Source organism: Elephantulus edwardii, unplaced genomic scaffold, assembly GCF_000299155.1.
Source record: "Elephantulus edwardii isolate Elephantulus edwardi_28Jun2011 unplaced genomic scaffold, EleEdw1.0 scaffold00226, whole genome shotgun sequence".
NCBI classification, from domain to species: Eukaryota; Metazoa; Chordata; class Mammalia; order Macroscelidea; family Macroscelididae; genus Elephantulus; species Elephantulus edwardii.
The window spans coordinates 1,579,505-1,599,880 of record NW_006399976.1 but is presented as its reverse complement, the minus strand read 5'-3'; the positions used below and the strand labels follow the sequence as shown (position 1 = coordinate 1,599,880).

Below are 20,376 nucleotides of genomic sequence, written 5' to 3'. Positions count from 1 at the left end.
TGTGCAAATGGTTTTTTTTTTCTTTTTTTATTTCCACATTTATATCACAAGGTGTCCACTTACTGGACCAAATAGCAAAGTTGCCCCTTCTGCGTCCTGGGGACCCAGAAGTCTAGGTACTGTACATTCACTAAGGCTCCTTGTTTTTGCAATTCGCGTTTCTGACAGATAACCATAAGGCAAACGACTCTAAAGGAATGGTCACGAGTGTTTCCAGCCCAGACAGGCTGCCTCTGCCCAGCACAGCGCACACCCCATAGCACCCTCGGTGACTTCTCTGGGGCTTCTTTTGGGTGGGGCACTCTAGAAAGATGAGATTTTCAAGATATGTGCAGGAAGGGAGGGAAGGATGAGAAGGGAGAAAGTTGTTTGGCTGGTGTTAAGATGGAACAGTGGTAAGATGGAACAGGGGAGAAAACTAACTCTTGAAAAATTAATTTCTGCAGCATTTCCTTAGAAACAGGATTGTAACCGAAACCAGGTAAGAAGTGTGGCTGCCTTGGAAACGTGGGGTTGAACTAGTGGCTCAGGGGCTGTCCGCACCATGCCACCTGGCCCCAGGGGGCTGGAAACAAGACTCAGCAGTGGCTGGGTTGGACCCAGCACACAGCTTACAAAGGCCACGCTCCTGCCAACCTTTGCAGACACCTCAGGGCCAAATGACAACACAAACAAATGCACATAAATAAGATGTGTGCTCTTGGTTCTGTTAAAGGTAACATCTTCCACAAGTGTTCTGTGCCTGCCTGCAGCTGGGGTTCCGGGCGGGACCCGCACTCCATCTAGGTGGCTGTTGGAGTGCTCCGAACTCGCTTTGCTGTCCTTCCCGAAGTCCTTCCTATGCAAGTTTGTTAGTAAACTGGTAGCAGCATTTCACAAAAGAAGGAGAATCATGAGGGCAGAGCACAGGGGCACCCATTCCACCACCCCAGGTGCTTTCCCTGGGCCTCCACACCCACCCTCCGCCCAGTAGGCGGTCATTCCAAGCAGACATAAGGCAGAATGTTCAGGCGCCCATCATCGCCATGCGGGTCGAGTGCTATGCACTGCGTCCAATCATACCAGGTACCCTGTGTATCGTAACACCCGTTCACGCCTGGCCACTGGTGGGCCTGGATTCGCTCCAGGTCATCTTCCGTGACCTCCCGCGTGCACCCAGGCAGGTCCGCAGGTGGGCTGTGTGGCATCAGTACATGTGTCTCACGGGTGCTGTGCTGCCTGGTGCTCTCCTCCTGCCGAAGGTACTCGGACATGAAGTGGTGGGCGCCTGGTGTCTGCGCACCCGAAGACGACAGGAGGCTGCTCTGCCGGCTCAGGTAGGACTGGATCATCTCATTGCGTGATAGCTCCTTCCAGTTCGTCTGCTCGAAGGGGCTCTGCAGGCTACCCTTGGGCTCCTGCGCATCCAGCTCAGTCCGGGGTGGCTCAGGACGCACAGGGCTCTCAGCCTGCACAGGCTCCTTCTGGGTCAGGGGTTTGATCTGTCTTGTCATAGGGTCAAAGGTGAGCTTGCGCTCTTTTAACCTCACAGGCTTAACGCCTGCCTCAGCCCCCTGGCCATCCAAGTTCACTGTGTAGTCACGCGGCCGGTACCGCTTCTTCTTCCTGCTCTCTGAGCCACCTGAAGAGGCAGCATCACTGTCCGCCCTGGAGGAGTCCGGTGAGAGGCCTGCTCGTGGCAGCAGGAGCAGTGGCTCTGCCGGTGGCAGCCCTGCCTTACAGCCAGGCCCTGCCAGCCTCTGGTGACCCTCAGGCTGGTCAGGCCAGCGCCCTGGGCTTTCCGAGTTAGGTAGAAGTTCTAGCCTCCGGACAGGGGGTGTAAGGGGCTGGGCCAGAGGGAGTGGCGAGGGTGCCTGCGTAGTCTCCAGTGATGGAGGCCGTGGGGAGGGGCTGGGCACTGAGCCCTTGGGCACATATGGGTTCCGCTGCCGGACTAACGTGCCTTCATGCCGTGAGTTCCGAGGGCTGAAGGAGCAGCGAGGGGCCCCCCTGGGGTGAGGGGGCCCTGGGGTCTCATCCACCCGGTCCAGTGGCTGCAGTGAGGCAGTCTTTGCCCCCAGACCTGGGCCTGGAGAGCTAGTGTGCGGCCTCACGGCGTTGACCGGGATCCAGCTGCTGTGCTTGTCGTTCTCACCAGGCTCCAGGCGACCTTCAGGGCCCCTGTGCCCACTGCCATCCAGGGCTCCAGTGAAGCTCTCAGGGCTCCCACTGATCCCATTGGTGGGCAGTGGGGATGAGCTGAGGGCCAGGAGCTCATGGCTGACCTTGGTGGCCTTGGGTGGTGGCCCAGGATGACCAAGGTCACGTTGGTCCCCCCGGCGTTTGCGGCCCCCTGGCCTGTCCAGCCGCTGCCCGGGCAGCCTCTGGATGTCATTGCGACTTTTTAGGTCGTGGATGCTCCGGGGCCCAGAGGCTACCCCTGCCTCTGGTCGGCAGTTATGGGCACCCCCGTTGGCAGAGCCAGTGGTGCCAGGCAGTCCCCGCAGTGCCGCCTCGCCCTGGTGCACAGGCTCAATGAGCTTCTGCCAGCTCCGCAATAGCTTCTTGGCTCGTTTGGCAAGCTCCTCGTTCTTGGTCTTCTTACGGACGTCGTTGATGAGCTTCCCCAGCCGCGTCTCCTGTAACAGAGGCAGAGTGCCGTGAGAACAGGGCAGAGTTCACCCAAGAGGCGAGCTCTGTGATAACTCCACCCCTACCCTGCTTTCTGGGGCCCAAGAACCTGGGTCTCCAGCCACGCACCCCACCAAACAAGTGGGCCACCCCGGTTATGCAGCTCACATGTGCCAGGAACCACCTTGCCTGCCCATGGGGTGAAAACAAAGTCTCTGCAGGGACTCATGGGACAACTGAGTCTTGCTTAGAACATGCAGACACTGTGAGGTCTTTCACAGAGAGGGCAGTGGCTCATTCGGTTTTATGGCGGCCCATTCTGTTATGTGCTGTCAAGTCGACTGTAATTCATAGCAACTCTATGAATGACAGATCGGAACCTGACCTTGACCTGTGCCACTCTCACCAACTCTGATATACTTGAGCCCACTGTTACAGCCACCATGCGAATCTATCTTAAGAGGGGCCCTAGAACTCCACCAGAGTGGCCCCACCCAGGACAGGAACAGCACACACCTCCAGCGCCTCTTTGGTGATGGGGTATTTCTCCAGACTGGAGATGACTTCCAGCACCGCCACCATGTTCCGGATCTGCAAGACAAAAGCACAGGTCAACATCTGTCCTGCTCCTCATGCTCCCACCTGCCCAAGGACCCCCTTTCCCAGCTCCTTTTAGCATTTGGTTTATCATGACTCGGACACAACCCCACTTGTCATCTGATTTGGGGCAAGGAGATCAAAGGATTTATCAAGTAAAAATCTCAAAGCCTAAGGAAAATGACTGATCTCACTGCCATCAGAACTGATTCACAGCTGACCGCTCCGACAGTTCCAAAGAGGGAGAGCAGCTGGTGGACTCTAATTACCCACTTTGGTTTCGCAGCCAACCCTTTACTCCACAGGCCACCAGAATTTCCTTAAAATGTTTAATAACACAAGAAACTGATCAGTGTGATTACATGGAAATGGAGGTCTTCCGAAGAGACCACAGGAACACGAAGAGATGAACTCTGAGGAAAAGAGCACCAATTATAGGAATTTCCCAGAGAGGCAGGTCTGCAAAGATAGATGAGAAGTCTACAGGGGTTTTGAGTAGGAAGGAAGAGGCCAGAGTTTCTCCTTGAGGTGAAAGAACATTCTAAAACTAGATCATGGTGGTGACAGCTGCATAACACTGTACAGGATTAAAAACCACTGACGTGTACTTTTATATGAAAAAAATATTTCTTTTTCATTTTAATTAGTAGTTTCTTTTCAGTGAGAATATGCACACCACAACCCACTCTCCACAGTTTCTAGCAAAATGACCAGGGACACTGATTACATTCTTCACACTGTGTCAACATCGTTTATTATTTCTATTCTCATTCAACTTCCATTAGCTTGTCTCAAAACATTTTTAAAAACAGGACCAAAATACTTCCACATGAATAAATGGAAGTAATCAGAAAACTAGAAATGAAGATCATGAACCATAGACAGAAACCTAGCAGAGCAGCAGCTGGTATACCTGGGGTGGGGTGGGATGACCTGGGGAAGTCAGGCATGAAGGGATCCAGCAAGTCCTCCCCATGCCGTACCATGTGCAAGTCCTGTTTTAAGTAAAAATCCTCCAGTCATTACCCATGAGATAAGTGTTATTATGATCATCTTCATCCTTTGTGCAGATGATGGACTGTCCCCTCCAGTGACCCCATTCAAGGTCAGGACCTCACCCTGAGAAGACCCATGGCAGCATGGCTACAGGTGTCATAACAGAGTCAGCAAGAGTCGAAGCACTCGACCAGGATCCTCCAGAGGAACCCACACAGCAATGAGAGCCGCATTAACAAGTCCCTAAAATACACTGATTCCAGTTACATTAAACACCCAACACGAATTAGAGCTCAAAATTTGGAAGTTAAGCTTCTCAGAAGAAACAGCAGCATCCTTGAAGTACAAAGACTTCTAACTTAGGAGTCCCAAAGCACCAACTACTGGAAATGAAAATATTTTACCAACTGGCTTAAGTTCTGCTAAGTAAAAAACCAGTTAGCAAGTCTTCATAGTTGTCGAGTTGAAACTGATTCCTAGAAGAACCTCATGAGGCTGTAAGTCACATGAGAGGAGAATGTCCATGTCTTTCCTGAGAAGCCACTCCAAATTTTAAGAGAAGTGCTACTTTTAGGATAGCATCACAGCTCCCTATCCACTGGGCCACCAGGCTTCATAGCAAGTAGGTAAGCCATCATAAACCATGGGAAAAATGCTGACAAAACAAGTACCCAGTGAAAGGCTTGGATCCACAATATATAAAGAGCTCCTACAGCTCGATGAAACAGCATACAGATTGAATAGGTATGGAGAGAGAATAAAACCCTGATGCATTCATTTCTTCTTCTTCTTTTTTTTTTTTTTTAATTTTTGTGTGTGCATGTACCGTCAAATCAGATCTGACTGGTACAGGAGGAGATTGTCCCTCCTTCCCCAGCAGAGCATCTGGTGGGTTTGAACCACGTGCCTCTGAGATTGTGATGCATTCACTTCTCAATTTTAAACCCTGCTCTGTTCGGAAAATAGCTTCCTGGCCCAAATATAGGTTCAATATGAGGATTCCCACTCTTTTCAAATGTCAGCCACAGCTTATTATGATCCACACAGTCAACTGCCTTTGCATAGTCAATATTAAGCACAAATAAACAATCTTCTGGTATTTCTTACTTTCAGCCAGGATCGATCTGACATCTGCAATGATATCCTTGGTTCTACAGGCTCCTCTAAATCCTGCTTGAACATTTGGCAGTTCCCCATCTATGTGCTGTTCTAGCAGATTTTGAATGGTCTTCAGCAGTATTTTACTTGCGTGTAATACTAAGGATATTGTTTTGATAATTTCCACATTCCCTTTCTTGGGAATGGGAACAAATATGGACCTCTTCCAATCAAGCTGGCCAGACAGCTGTCCCCCCAATTTCCTGGCACAGACTGGTGAATGCATCCAAGGCTGCATCTGTTAACGGAAATAAGTTAACTGGTATCCCATCAAATTTTAGGGCCTTATTTTTTGCCAATGCCTTCAATGCAGCTTCTACTTCCTCCTTCATTGCCACTGGCTCCTGTTGACATGGTACTTCCTGAAATTTTTCAGTGTAAATCAATTCTTTCTGGTATAGTGATTCTGTGTATTCTCCAAGAAGCTGGACTTTATTGAGAGGAGTGTGGCAGCAGGATTGGAGGGAGACTCATCAATAACCTGCATTAGGCAGATGACACAACCTTGCTTGCTGAAAGTGAGGAGGACTTGAAGCGCTTGTTGCAAAAGATCAAGGAATGCAGATTTCGCTATGGATTGCACCTCATGTCAAGAAAACAAAGTTTCTTACCATTACAGGCAGTGTCATGATGGTTGAAGGGTGAAATTGCCAACAGCTTCATCTTGCTTGGATCCACAATTTATACCCCTGGTGCCAGCAATCAGGAAATAAGGAGAGCATTGCACTGGGAAAATCTGCAGTTAGAGACCTCTCTAAATTATTGATGAGTAATGATGGCAGTTTGAGGACTAAAGTATATCTAATTCAGGCCATAGTCTTTCTAGTCATTTGCTATACATCTGTGAGCTAGGCAGTGAATAAGGATGACGGAAGAAGAACTGACACCTTTGAGCTGTGATAAGAGCTCCCATAGACAGCCAAGAGAACAAACAGGTAGGTTTTGGAGATAGTATAGCTGAAGTGCTTTTTGGAGATAAGAACGATGAGGTTTCACCTCAAAAACTTTGGGCATGTTGCTAGGAGGGGATGGTTATGCCTTGGAGAAAGACATGATGCTGGGAAGGGTGGAGGGTTGGTGAAGGAGGCAGACCCTCAACCAAGTAGACTGGCACAGTGACTGCTGCAATGGGCTCTTGTGTGTGAGGATGTTGAGGACGGTGCAGGATAGAGCAGGGTTCAGATCTTTTGTTCACAGGGTTGCTATGAGTCATGCTTGACAACACCTAACAGCAGCAGCAGCAGCTCAATGACTTTTCTGGCAGGTGTAGCCTTTTGGGGCTTATGCCAGGGACAAAGAGGCCTTATTGAGGGGTGGGGCAGATCCATGGACATGTGCGGCCTCAGTTTGGTTGCTGTGACTTGCACGGAGTACAACTTTACCCCCACCCCTCTGCACAAACATCCAAATTTTCTTCCAGCAGTATATGAAACAAATAAGTGACATCAAAGAACACTCACAACCTGTGGCATTTGCCTGTGTTTTTGGAAGCATTTCTTGTAAATACCAGTATATGTGTATACCCTTAGCCCATCCATTAAACCAAGGGAGGGATGAGCTCAGCTTCCGCCCCCCCCCTTTTGTCGTATACCATTGAATCGGATCCGACTGGCACAAGAGGGGATTAGCCTTCCTTCTCCGGCAGAGCATCTGGTGGATTCGAATCTCGTGCCTTCAAGATTGCAGTGCAGCTTCTTGCCACTAGGCCACCAGAGCTCTTCTGAGCTCAGCTTTTGAGGGTTACTGTATTCCTCAGCCTGGTCTGTTCTCCATCTTCAATCTAGGATGATCCTGACTCTTCTCCCCATCTCAAGCCACAGCTTCTTGCCACAGAAGGAGCCATATGCCTGGCAAATACGCCTTGATGGGCAGTGAGCAGGCAGGTCCTGAGGCAGCAAGGTCAGCCCTTTTTCCCAGGTCTGGCACCAACAGGTCCCACCCTGGTTGGTATCGTGGGTATATTTAAAGCTAGGTCCTGGAACTGACCCGCCCAGGAGCAGCCAGTCAGATGCACAGTGTCTGTGACTGGATGCCCTCCTGCTGCCAGACATCAAGAAACGAGAATACCTAGGAGCTGTGGCCAGGTGCCACATGCTCTTGTGCCCCTGAGTTCAGGCACAGCAGAGGCCTTCAGCTCTTAGGAGGGATAAATCTGAATGCCCAGGAGGTCTGGATCAACTGGGCTGATCCCTCATAGCCTTTATGTTGGCCAGGAAGGCCTGGGACAGACATCCTGCCTTCCCTTATTGAATGATGGCTAAGGCTGGTGCCCTGGGAAGGGTCTGTCCTGAAGCTCCCTGCTCACCCAACCCCCCAACCCTCAGTGCCTCCAGATGATGCAAGCTTGGCAGAGAAGCCCCCTCTAAAGGCTTCTAGACCAAGTGAAGTTGGGACCCAGGGGATCAAAATAAGGTGGGCCCTTGCCTCCATCACCTTCATCAGAGGGCTCTCAATTGGGGCAGAAGATAAGACTAAGAGCAGAATAGGGAAGTTGTGAAGAATAAAAAAATTTGGCTGAAAGAAAGGGGACAGAATCTGAGGGATGGAGAGAGGGACACATGAGCCTCCAAGTACGGAAGTGGACAAGGTGGTAAAACAAAAGTAGGGAGGCAGCACATCACCCTCCCTGAGCCCCACACAACATGGTCTCTGCTGACCCTCCTCCAAGTTTTGTGACAGTGTGGCTTGTGAGGGGAAGGTGGTCTCTGCCCACCCTCATCTCTGGTCTATGAAGGTGTAGCATGTAAAGGAAAGTGCCTGAGTTGTTTTGATGCCCTGGTCAGACATTTTCCCTAGAGTTCTCCCCTGGCACACAGTCTCAAAAGAAACCCCTAGAACCTACCTGCCAAATGGCATTCCTAAAAGAGTATGTGACAGCCAGGACCAAGCCTGCAGCCAGGTTATCCACGTGTCCCTAACAACTGGTGCACAGTGCTGTCTGCAACCCCCAACCCTCACATGATTTTTGTCCACTTATGCCTGGAAGGCAGACACAGGATTCAATGAAGAGGTGGCTACAGCACTGGCTCTGTCTACCCCTGGTAGCCTGGCTCCTGCAACATTAGTGTGAGGATTCTTGGTCCCTCCGGTCCCTGCTGGAGCCAAGACTCCAACTCAAGGAACTTCTCTGTGAAATCCCAGGCCCGGGAGGCCACCTGCATTCAAAACCCCTCCCCATAACAAAACTGGAGATAGGTCACCAAAACAAACTGCACTTAAGTGAGCCCAGATCTTCCTGTGTCAGAGATACAGAATTTCCCAAAACCCAGCCTTGCGGTAGACCCCAACACTGAAAACAGCCCTCAATTTCCAGGGCCTATCAAAAAATGGCCAGACACCACATGGGAGTATTTCTGGGTTGACCTGAAACAGGAACTGAGAAGGAGGGCTTTGGTGCTGGCATGGACATACATCACCTTATACTCCACACCTCCCCCCAGCAAGAGCACTGACCGCGGGCAGGAGGAGGAGCAGAGCAAGCAAGCAGCCCTCCTCTTCGGCCCCAGGGGCGGAAGCCCTTTCCTTCATCATCCTTACACACATTTACACACAAGGACAGTGGAGCCAGGCAGGTGACTTTTCCCACTGGACATGGCAGACTCTGCCTGCCCACATGCCTCATTTGAGGCTCTACCCAGTGAGGGGGAGAGGCACCAGGTAGTAGTGAGGCTATATTCATCCAGGGAAACAGTGGTGGTCCCGGAGTTCCTGGGCATCTGCACTGGCCTTAAGGCCTATCCTGGAGGGGAGAGGCCAGGCGCCACCACCTTAACATGGGCTATAGCCACTATCTAAGCCTAGGCCTCCCTCCTGCCCTTCAGGATGTCTGGAGTCCCATGGTGTTCCCAGCTGCTGGCCCTCCATATGGCAGGGGCAGTAGACAGGTCTAGGCAGCCCAGTACGCAAACACAAAGTCACTTTAAACCAATTTTGGGGTTCATGCAAAATAGACTAGATTACACAGACCATTTAACTTGGACAGTCACCAGCGAGAAAGCTATCTGCTCAACCCAAACCTGTACCATGTAGCACCAGAGGCAGGGGTTCATCCAAAGGGCCCCTCTCTGTCTCTGAAGCCCCTGCTCCTGACCAGTCCCACCTAGTCTGCTTTCCTTTGCAATCCTTTAGTGAGCACTGGCTTGCCTCCACAGCTGTTTGGGGCTCAAGCCTTCCTAGGTGGCTACAATCCCCTTTTCTTCCCCAGGGGCCCCACAGAGCCTTGCACCCTCCTGCCCAGGGCTGCAAGAGGAAGACTGCCTGCTACTCACCATTTACAAAGAGCTTCCTGGCGTGAGAGGCTGCTCCCCAGGGTTCCCCCACCCCCATGGGAGCACACAACTGAGAGCACGAATCAAACTTGGTAAGGGGACTTCCAGCACCACCACAAAAACTCTGCAAATGACTCCTGGGCCAAGCCAAGAGGACCAGGCAAGATGCAGCACTCACAATGTCCAACTCAGCCTGGGAAGGGGTCAGAGGCGGCCTTAATCCTGGCTCTTCCTGATCACTTCTGTTTGGAGTCAGCCTATTGCAAAGGAGGGCTTGACTCTACCCTGATGTAACTGTAGCACAGTGAGACTCAGCTCTGCATTCCTATTAGGGATGCTCATGCAGGCTTCCTATCCCAGACAAGCTGTCTTTCCTAGGAATGGAAAGGCAGGCAGGGGTGAGGAGGGTTGGGGATATAGAAAAGAATCATGCCACTCTGAGAGATCTAAGGGCACCAGAAAGGCCTCAGCCTTACCAAGCAGGGGAATCCCAGGGGGTCTAAGGGCACACTCTTCTGTCTCCCCCCAAATACTAAGTGGGTCAGTCTTAGAGACTTGGAGATAGGAGGTGACAGGGGACAAACACCTACAGAACCACCATGCAAATATACTGTGGGCAGGCCAAGTCTGAAGTGGCTGCCTGGGCCCCTACTGCTGCTCCCGGGCCCTGTGGGAGCTGAATGGGAAGTGGACACAGGAAGGAATCTCTTGGTGGGTGCTTCTGTGATGGAGCCACCAGGGAGAAGACCAAAGATGTCAACACTGTCCATGAAACATAAACCCCATGTCTTGCAAATGACCCCACAATTCAGTGTCGGGTGTGTGCCAATAGAAAGCAGCAGCACCCCAGCCGCTGCAAAGTGTGGTCCACACTGCAGTGAGCAGCAAGCCAGGCAGCGGACTCTGCCTGCCACGACGCCCCCACCCTAGATGTACTCTGCCAAGAGGGGAGCACTCAGTCTCAGACTGGACATCTCCATGGTAACAGGCAGGACGATCTGTCGGGGGAGGGGCTAAAAGATAGGGGGTGGCTCCAAGAGGTCCATTTCCTGCACTCGGAAGTAGCTGAGAAGTAATGTAAGGCTGGCATACCATCTTATTCTGCCTGTCTCTTATGTTGTTATTATATGCCGTCCAGTCGCTTGCGACTGATAGCGACCCTATGTACAACAGCCCTAAACCCTGCTCTAACCTGTGCCAATCTCACTGCCTTTGACACACCCATCCCAATTACCCCAGTCACTGAATCAATCCACCTCATAGAGGGTCTACCCCTTCTATGCCGTCCCTCCACCCTCCCAAGCATGATGTCCCTCTCCAAGGACCTCTCCCTCCTTACAACATGTCCAAAGTATGTCAGACGAAGCCTCAGAATCCTTGCCTCCAAGGAGCCACCCGGTTTAACCGTCTCCAGGAGGAATATCTTTGTTTTCTTAGCAGTCCATGGTACTCTCAATACTCTTCTCCAGCACCACAGCTCAAAGGCATCAATTCTCCTTCTACCCTCCTTAGTCATTGTCCAACTCTCTGGTGCATAACAAGTGATTGCAAAGATCATAGCCTGATCAGGCGCACCTTAGTCTCCAGAGTGACACCATTGGTCTTCAGTACCCTGGAGAGGTCCCTAACAGCGGATTTGTCTCTTATACTTAAATGTGGCCAGGAATTCCATTTGCTTCAGTCCCATGGTACCTTACCAGTCACTCCTGCCCAACAGAAAGGGGCAGGCAAAGGTGCTGGGGCTTGGAAGAGTTAAGTCAGTAACTGGACACTTAGGGCAGCAGGGGGCAAATTGAAGATCACACTGCAAAAGGAACTTAGGCATCTTGCCCGGTTGACTCTTCGTTGACTCTTCGGGTTTACAGTTGGCTCTTCGTCACACCTAGCAGGGGGAGGAGGTACTGCTGAGCTGCTGTTAAGGATGATGGCAAAACAACAGGGCCTAGTGTAAAGCTAAGACTGCAAAACAGCTGGAGAAAACATGGATTTGGCAAAGATTTAAGAATATGTTACACAAAAAGCACAAACAACGAAGAACTATACTTTTTAAAAAGCTCAATAAAACAAAAACCATCTTTTTTCTTTTTTTCTCTTCAAAGACAATAAAGTGAGGTCAACCAGAAATCAGGAGGAAATAAATGCAAATATTTATAAACAAGGGCCTTATCTGTAATATAATACATGATGCTGTGCCATCACGACTCAGTGACCTTATGAAGCAAAGATCTGAACCTTATTCTATCCTGTGCCATCCTCACACGTTCTGACACAAGAGCCCCATTGCAGCAGTCACCTCATCAATCCACCTGGTTGAGGGTTGTCTTCTCCGTCACTGACCCTCCACCCTTCATGTCCTTCTCCAAGGAAGAGCCCCTCCTAGCAACATGCCCAAAGTATGTGAGGCGAAGCCTCATCATTTTTTGCCTACAAAAAGCACTCTGACTGCACCCTCTTCAAGACATATCTGTATTTGTTCGTTCTCTTGGCCATCCATGGGATGTTCAGTGCTCTTCTCCAACACCTTAAAGGTGTTAATTCTTTTGTCATCCTTATTCTACTATTTAGACTAAGGTGTGTCTGATTCAGGCCATAGTCTTTCCAATCATTTGCTATGCATGTGAAAACTGGACAATGAATAAGGATGACAATACATGATGATAACCTATAAAAAACTCAGGTCCAAGGGGAAATAAACAAGCAAGTTATCTGCACTGCCATTACACCAAAGACGTGGATGGTAAAAAACACTTGAAAAAATGCCACTATCACCATTGCTAGGTGTCACTTTACAGGGACCCATGTGCAACAGAAAACCACGCTGCCTAAGCCTGCCTCAGTCTGTGCTGGGCCCACTGCTGCAGCTGCTCTACACATCGACCACACCGACAGCCTTCCCCCTTCACAATGGATGACAGTCTATGTTAGTGTGCCATCTTCCTCCAGGGACTGGCCTCTCTTGATAACATGCCCAAAGTATGTGACACAAAGTCTCACTGCTCTAGCTTCTAAAGAGAATTCTGACTGTACTTTTTTCAAGATAGATGAGTTGGTTCTTTTGGCAGTCCATGGTATGTATAGTGAGTATTTTTCATTATCATTGCTAATCATTAGGACAACAGAAATGAAAATTACCATTAGGTACCACTGCATACTCTCTGTTGTTATGTGTCATTAAATCCATTTTAAATGATAACAAGCCCATGGGTCACAGAGAATTGCTCTGTAGACTTTTCTTGGTTGTAGTGTCTACTAAAGGGAGCTCTGGTGGCCTAGTGGCAAGAAGCTGTGCAGCTGCAATCCTGGTGGCATGTGGTTCGAAGCCAAAAGTTGCTCTGCAGAAGGATGGGGAACCTCTTCCTGTACGATTAACTGCCTCTGAAAACCTGCTGGAGGGTCAGCTATGGGTTGGTTCCGATTTGATGGTAAATCACCAGATTTTTCCCCCCTTTCTCAGAGCTGCTCCTGTAGAGCTGCTAGGTGGGATCAAACCAACAACTTTTTGGCTAACAACCAAGATCTAACCACCGTGCCACAAAGGCTCTTAAACACACACTCAAGAAACCTAGACAAAACCCCAAATTCAGAACCACTCATGGTTGTACCAGTCCAGCGGGTCTTTGGAGGTTGTAAACGGCATGAGAGGCTAATACCAATCTTTCTGCCTCAGAGGCACCTTGAACCCCCAGACAGGTGTCACCTTTGGATTACCAGTACAACTCCTTACGGGCTAAGCCATCAGCACTCCCTACAAACTCACTAGAAGGCTAACATCAACTGTGAGCAAGGATGTGCAGCACCTGGAATTCTCAAACACTGCTAATGGCAGAACCACCTTGGAAATAGCTGAACCTCAAAATTAAGTATGCGGGGGGAAAAAAAGACAGCAACAACAAAGAGCACATACTGCGGGCTCCATGCACTGCTTCTGTGCCCTGAGGTTCCATCTCCTCTCTTGTCTTTCCTAGGACCTCGTTAGATCATTAAACAAGTTATATCTTGTGATAGGTATCTTTGTTTAAAGAGTCATCAGTTTAACAAATAAGATGTGCCTGGTCCAAGCCGTAATATTTACAGTTGTTTCACATGCATCTGAAAAGTTGGACAATGAATAAGGAAGTCAGCAGCAGAATCGATGCCTTTGGATTGAGGTGCAAGAAAAGTAGTGAATATCCTATGGACTGCCCAAAGAACACATTTGTCTTGGAGCAAGTGCCACCACAGTGCTTCTTAGAGGCATGAATGGTCAAAGTCTGTCTCACATGCTTCGGGCATGTTGTCAGGAGGAACTAGTCTCTGGGAAAAGACATCACGCTGGGAAAGGCAGAGGGTCAAAGAATGACAGGAAGACCTCAACAAGAGGGACTGCCACAATGACTGCCACAGTGGGCTCTAATATGGCAGAGATCGTGAGGGTGGTGCAGAGAAGGGAAAAGTTCTCATCTCTTCACAGGTCACTACGAGTTGTAGCTGATGTGATAGCACCCAAAAGGAGGGAGCTCTCAGTGGCCTAGTGGTAAGAAGCTGTATTGCAATCCTAAAGGCATGTGGTACAAATCCACCAGCTGCTCTGTAAAATAAGAATGGGTCCAGTGTGATTTACTGCCTCGGACAAAAACGCCAGTGGGTCAGCTATGGGCTGACAACAAAAAAGGTTAAGTTGTCAGAAAGGGCAAAATAATCTATCAGTGCTAGAAAGGGACAGGGTGGGCAGGAAGGGAGGATTCTAAAAGGCATGAGGAATTTTTTGAAATGAATATACATTAATTATTCTGATTGTGGTACAGTTTCTCCTGACAACACACTTAAAGCACATGAGACAAACTTTCACCATTCTTTCTGGTTGCTCTTTCTCCAAGACAGATTTATTTCTTTTGGAAGTCCATAGGATATTCAATACTATTCACCAGCGTCCCAATCCAAAGGCATCAATTCTGCTTTGGTCTTCCTTACTCACTGTCCATCTTTCAGATGCACATGTAGCAGCTGAAAAATCTATGGCCTGGATCAGCCACAGCTTAGTCATTAAACTGGTATCTATTTAATTAAGATATCTATTGCATGATGTAGGGAGCTGTACTACAATCCCAAAGACAGGTGGTTCAAATCCACCAGCTGCTCCAAAGGAGAAGGATGGGCAATTTCCTCCTGTGTGATTAATTGCCTTGAAAACCTGGAGGGTCAGCTATGGGTCAGTTCTAACTTGACCGTACTCAACATCATCACACTATCTAATTGGAGCCGGGGTCTCAGGACACAGCAGCAATGCACAGAGCACACCATCTTCCCATGCACACTAACAGAAAAGCTTGGGACTCTTTGTTTCTAAAGGCTGGACTACTCTTAGGACACGCTGCACCTGATGCCAGGAAGCAGAGAAATGCATCTGTGACCTAATAAAACACCCAGCAGAACAACCTGGGCTGAGCTTACCGATCATGCTCTCAAGCCAGTTGCCTGCATATCTGTGTGGACTGCGACTGCCAGTGAGATGTTCCAGGTTTAAACAGGGTGGCAGCTGTTGATGTGTCCAGTGTCCAAACTACATCAGTTGGTGCAGAGACAGCCAATATCCCTTCCTATTGCTGAAATGCCCTTGGTGTACCCTCCACCTCCTTCCTCTCCCTGCTCTGCAAAGCTCCAGGGACAGCAAGCTGATTGAAACCCTTACTTCTCTCCAAAGGAACCAGTGGTCAGGCATGGAACCCCTTCCTCTCTCTTTCAGCTCTAGCACTGACCCCTCGGGGCCTAGCCTGCACTTGGATGAGATTCTCAGGTAACAGGGACTCCACTCTAAGAGAGATGGTGCAGTCTGTTATGTACTCAGGCCCTGTGCTGCCTGGTATCTTTCTTCAAGATGAAAGCCCAGGCTCTCCCTACAGAATACCGTAATACTACCTGCACCAGTGCCAGGTCACAGGGCTATTCCCAGATGTGGCATGGTGTAACCCTAAATCCAAAAAAGGCACAAAATTAGCAAATCACACTAACACATTCCTTGCAAACAATCAACTGGACAGTGAGCAAGTAGCCTTTGTCAGCATGAGGCCACCATCCCTCTCTCCGGGCTCCAGGGCCCTGCCCTGAGCCATCTTCATCAAGCTCCTCTCCCTTCTTCCTCACCCTCAAGCCAGGGTCTCAGGGATAATTCCACTTCTGCTCCACGAGATGGACCCATACCATGTACAAGGCTGGTACTGCTCTCAGTGCCAAGCAGACACCTTCAAGTCACCACACACAACTGTGCAAATGGCAACAGTTGTCAGAGTGTCACTTTCCCTAAATACAACAAATATCACTTGAAACAACTACTTCCACATCCTTGCCCAAGACTTGGCCAGGTGCTGGCCTGTGCCTGAGGTCATTCAGCAGAGGTGGCATGCACTGGACAGCTACACCCTCAGTGGTGGGCAGCATGGGGTTTCTAACCATGGCTGGCAGTGGCCAAGAGCCTGCAGGCAGCCACCTGCCATAGGAAATAGGACACCCAGAATGTCAAGTCCCCAGATGAACAAGGATCTCAACAGCTCTGGTAACATCCTGCACATAGGCAAGAAGCTACCTGGAAGTCGGGGACACTTCATAGGCTCCACTGCCCAGGCTGTGCACGTGTATATTCTGTCTTTCCTACATTTGCCATACTGCCTGTCCCTGACCTGACATGGATGCACAAGGCAGGCATCTTCTGTTACAGTAGTATCCCAAGTAATTAAGAGTGGTGCTCAGCACACAGCAATTTCTGTAACAGGCTCCAATTAATGGCAACTCCACACTCAACTGATGGCAAAGCTGCCTCCTCTTTCACAATGGCCTGTATGCTCACACTCATTGTTGTGGCTACTGTGTATTACTGCAGTGCTCATCTTCAGCACTCTACCAGACAGTATTCCGCTTTGATCAATAGGGTTTCCAGAAGCAGATCATCCGATAGTTCCTTCCTAGGCTAACTTACTCTGAAAGTTCCACTGAAATTTGCCCATCTTGGGTGACGCTGATGATACTTGAAGTCTTGTAGAATTACAGCAGCATGAACACCCCCCCCCCATATGACAGATGGAGGATGGAGCACATAGGAGGAGCTCCGTAATAGTAACTAAGGAAGAGAGAGATGGATGGAAGGAAGGAGAGATGCAAGAACAAGTGGCACATAGGAATGTTCTTGGCTGTAGCACTATGCTACTCCAATAGCACAAATGCCTTGGGGTTCCCTCCGGGGCAAGCTGGGATTGCAGGGACTCATGCTGGAGAAGCTAACGTGTTTGGGACACTAATGTAACTTTGCTCTATTTGCAGCTACTACCTACAGCAGTCACTCCTGGAGTGTCCTAGGTACCCTGAGGTTTCTCTCAGCAGTGCTCATATGGTTCCATGAAGGGACAGACATTCGCGGACAATGTGGCAAGAGAAGAGTGTTCAAGGCCCGCTTCTATGTGTACTCATGCCTCTCACTACCTGCCGCTCTGGTACCCCCCCAGTCCTGTGGTCAGGGGTGGCATGGCTTTGTGATTCCTTCAGGCAAAGATAATCGTTCAACCAGACCCGGTTTCTCAAACACCTTCAAGTTCTAAATTAGTGGTTCCTGGAAGTTACCATAACCACAAATGTTTTCTCAAATGCACCTTCTTGGCATTCCTGAAATTATGCCAAAAAGGTTACATGAGCAGAACTCTGAGAGGTTTTGTCAAAGCTAGGCATTAGGAGACGGTGAAGCCAGACTGTGCGATCCTGGGAGACAACCTGAAGGCAGAGCCAATGACCACACGGTGGCACCATGGTTCCTGAGGTCCTAGCTACATCTACTGCTTCTGCCCAGCTTTCCCACTGAGGGACAGGACAGCCTCGGGACATCTCAAAGACGATCTGAGCTCCTCAACAGCAGCCCCTGTCTAGTCTGTAGCGAGTCTCATACTTCTCAGAACACAAACCCTTGGCACCCTCCACACGTCAGGGGTGAGGGGCAGAGCACCCACCCCACCTGGAAGCCTGCCCTGGGGCTTTGCATTCTCAGGCAGCAAAGAAGGCAAAGAGTACAAGTAATCATCAAGCACTTGGGAGACCAGAGATGTTCCTTAGTTCCTTCTTAGGCCGTCTATGATGCTGCTTCCTTATGTTGCTACCTCTAGCTTCAATGACATAGTGATGGCAACAATGGGCTAGAACAAGACCACTGAAGATCATCGTGAGGATGGTGCAACACAGGGCAAGGTTCCAATATGCTGTTCATGGACACCCCTCCTTAATGTGTGTTTCCTCAAGTTTCCTTCCTCTCACCCTAATTCCACTCAGTGGTGCGGTCCTTTCCAATGAAACCAGACTACTCACTGGAAGCAGGTGCAGCTAAGGGAGAAGTGCTGCGGGTCTGCAATGCAAGCTAAACTAGAATTACACTTTCCAATATGTTGGATCCCACCCCAACCACCACACCAAAACTGCTCACTGAGGCCACCAACGTCATCAAAGTAAAAACACCAACCCATCAGTCCTTCTCTACATAACCTCTGGGCAGCAGCTTCACCTCCCGAGCCCCTTGCACCTACTTCTGGGGTATCATCACCCTCCACTTCATCTCGAGTCCCACTCCTCCCACCTTTTTTGTTTTGTTTTGTTTTTTTAAAATTTTGAACAAAATTTTATTTTACACTGGTTTACTTACAAAATTCATAAAGTTCATATACATTATTTTTTACACCAGATCTTTCCCATTTCTTTTACTTACCCCTCCCTCCACCCATCAAATTGTGTGATCCTAAAATTAAGCCCCCCCTGGATCCTCGTACTTGTTCTACAATAATGGCCTTACACAGTATTTGTCTTTAAGAGACTGTGTTATTTACCTTTATCTTGTTGTGGTGTCCTCCCACCCTTTTTACTCTCCATCTCTTCCTGGGCAAAACCATCTCAGACAACTCTGGATCTTCACTCTGCCTGGGTCACCCCTGGAGGCCAACTGCCTCCCATCAGTGTCTATCTTATCAAGTACCCTAACCATCTGCTGTCCCCTCGACCCATTCTCCTGCACTGATAATGCCCTGGGGAAGAGCACTTTCACTCCTAGGATGGGGTTAGTCTTGGTCTGGGGCTCAATGTCACACACCTTTCTCTCTCATTCCCCCACCCCTACCCCAGGCACCCATTCACACTAACTCCATCATGACTTCAAACTTGAGGCCTTTGGAGTTCCTTGCTGTACAAATGGAGAAGGTCTGAGAATCACAAAAAATGAACCACTGAAGAAAAACACAGTGTACCTACCGTACCACTCTGTCACACAGAGTCAACACAATGGCAACCAGTTTTCACCACAAACTTTTCTTGCAAACCAGGATGGTTCTACTTTTCAATCCTCTCCCTTATACTCAGCCTAACTGTACCATGTGTCTTACAATCCAATTATGCAGGACCTGATGCAGTACAAGGTAAATCACAGGAAGCTCCTTCACTTCCCACTTATCATCACTCTTGGGCCACTCTTCTGAGACCATTTACTGGGCCACCAATGTCATCAGATGTGAGCTCTCTAAACCCCAACAGTACCAGAGACTCAGGGAGGGCAGACACCCTCCTGGGAGCTTGGACAGCAGATAGGTCAGGGCAGTCAGTGCAGGCAGACCTCTCCCACCAGCCTGGTGCTAGTAATCTTCTCTGGGTGGCTCTTATACCCAGGTTCAAGTCATTCAAAGCTACACCGCTGTAACTGATACTTAGGGCTTTATTTATTGGGTCCCTCCCATTTTTCACTGTTTCCCATTGCCTTGTGAACTATCACTCAACTAAAAAGTCCTGGTGCATACAACCAGGAATCACGTCCTCTGAGCTCTGAAAAATTACATTTCTAAGTGCAAGAACTGTGACACTTATGTGTCAAATGCGATAATGGTTACCCATGGCGGACAGTGTTTGGTGGCACTCCCTGATTAAAACAAGCTTGGAAGCAGGAGTGGCATCCACTTCCGAAACAGCTTGCCTCCGGAAACCCTATGAACCTGGAGAAATGATGAAAGTTATACAAGTGTTCAGGTCTTTCATTCATAGGGTCACTATGAGTTGTTTACGACTTGAAGGAACTTAATAACAATAAGCGCAAGGAACATCTTCAAATCCACACCTACTTGCCCTCATCTCTCACTTAAGAAAAGATTCCCAGGTGTCAAGCTACTGCAAGGGTCCTGATGATTCATGACAAATAGTTTCTGCTTCAGTTGTTCTTCCCTCTTAGCTTCTACCATGCCGTGAGCACCTCACAAAGGGAAGCAGGAAATCACCAAGGGCCTGCTGCCTGCAGAGAGCTGACAAGGAGCTTCCTCACCCTCTTGAACATGGTGAGCCCTGTCCGTCCCTGTTCCTTCGCTAGGTTGTCATTTGATCCCTGTTATCACTGGGTCTGGGCAGTAATTCCCAATATGGAGTCCAGCAGGGGAGGGACAGGGGACTGGGTGCACAGACATGGAAATAAGCCTCCAGGAATTCCAAGCCACACCAACACTACTGTCACTGCACAAACACCCCTCAGACAGCGTAGGCCTGCCCAGAGCACTAGCTCCCAAGGCAGTGAGGAGACAGGCAAGTAGCATTAATAGACTGCCACTCTACCTGGGAAAATAAAAGAATTCCTGTGGGTAAGTGGAAGCAAACTAAATCCTTCCCACATAACATTCTGAGTTCTAAAAAAAAAAAGGAACAAGGGGGTGGGAAGACCTGGGGGGATGGAGGGGTACCCATTCTTCAAGTGACCTGAGGCAAAGCAGAAGAG

The 20,376-nt window shown here is 49.3% G+C and overlaps 1 protein-coding gene across 1 annotated transcript in view; it reads right to left on the bottom strand.

Moving 5' to 3' along the window:
* Positions 1-977: 977 nt before the first annotated feature.
* The window catches only part of MED26 (mediator complex subunit 26), a 59,631-nt gene continuing 40,232 nt past the window's right edge, over positions 978-20,376 (bottom strand). The window contains exons 2-3 of the mRNA XM_006898276.1: positions 3,127-3,201; positions 978-2,618 (exon numbers count right to left, since the gene is read on the bottom strand). Of these exons, the coding sequence (XP_006898338.1) occupies positions 978-2,618; positions 3,127-3,201 (1,716 nt within the window). The remainder of the gene's footprint in view (positions 2,619-3,126; positions 3,202-20,376) is intronic.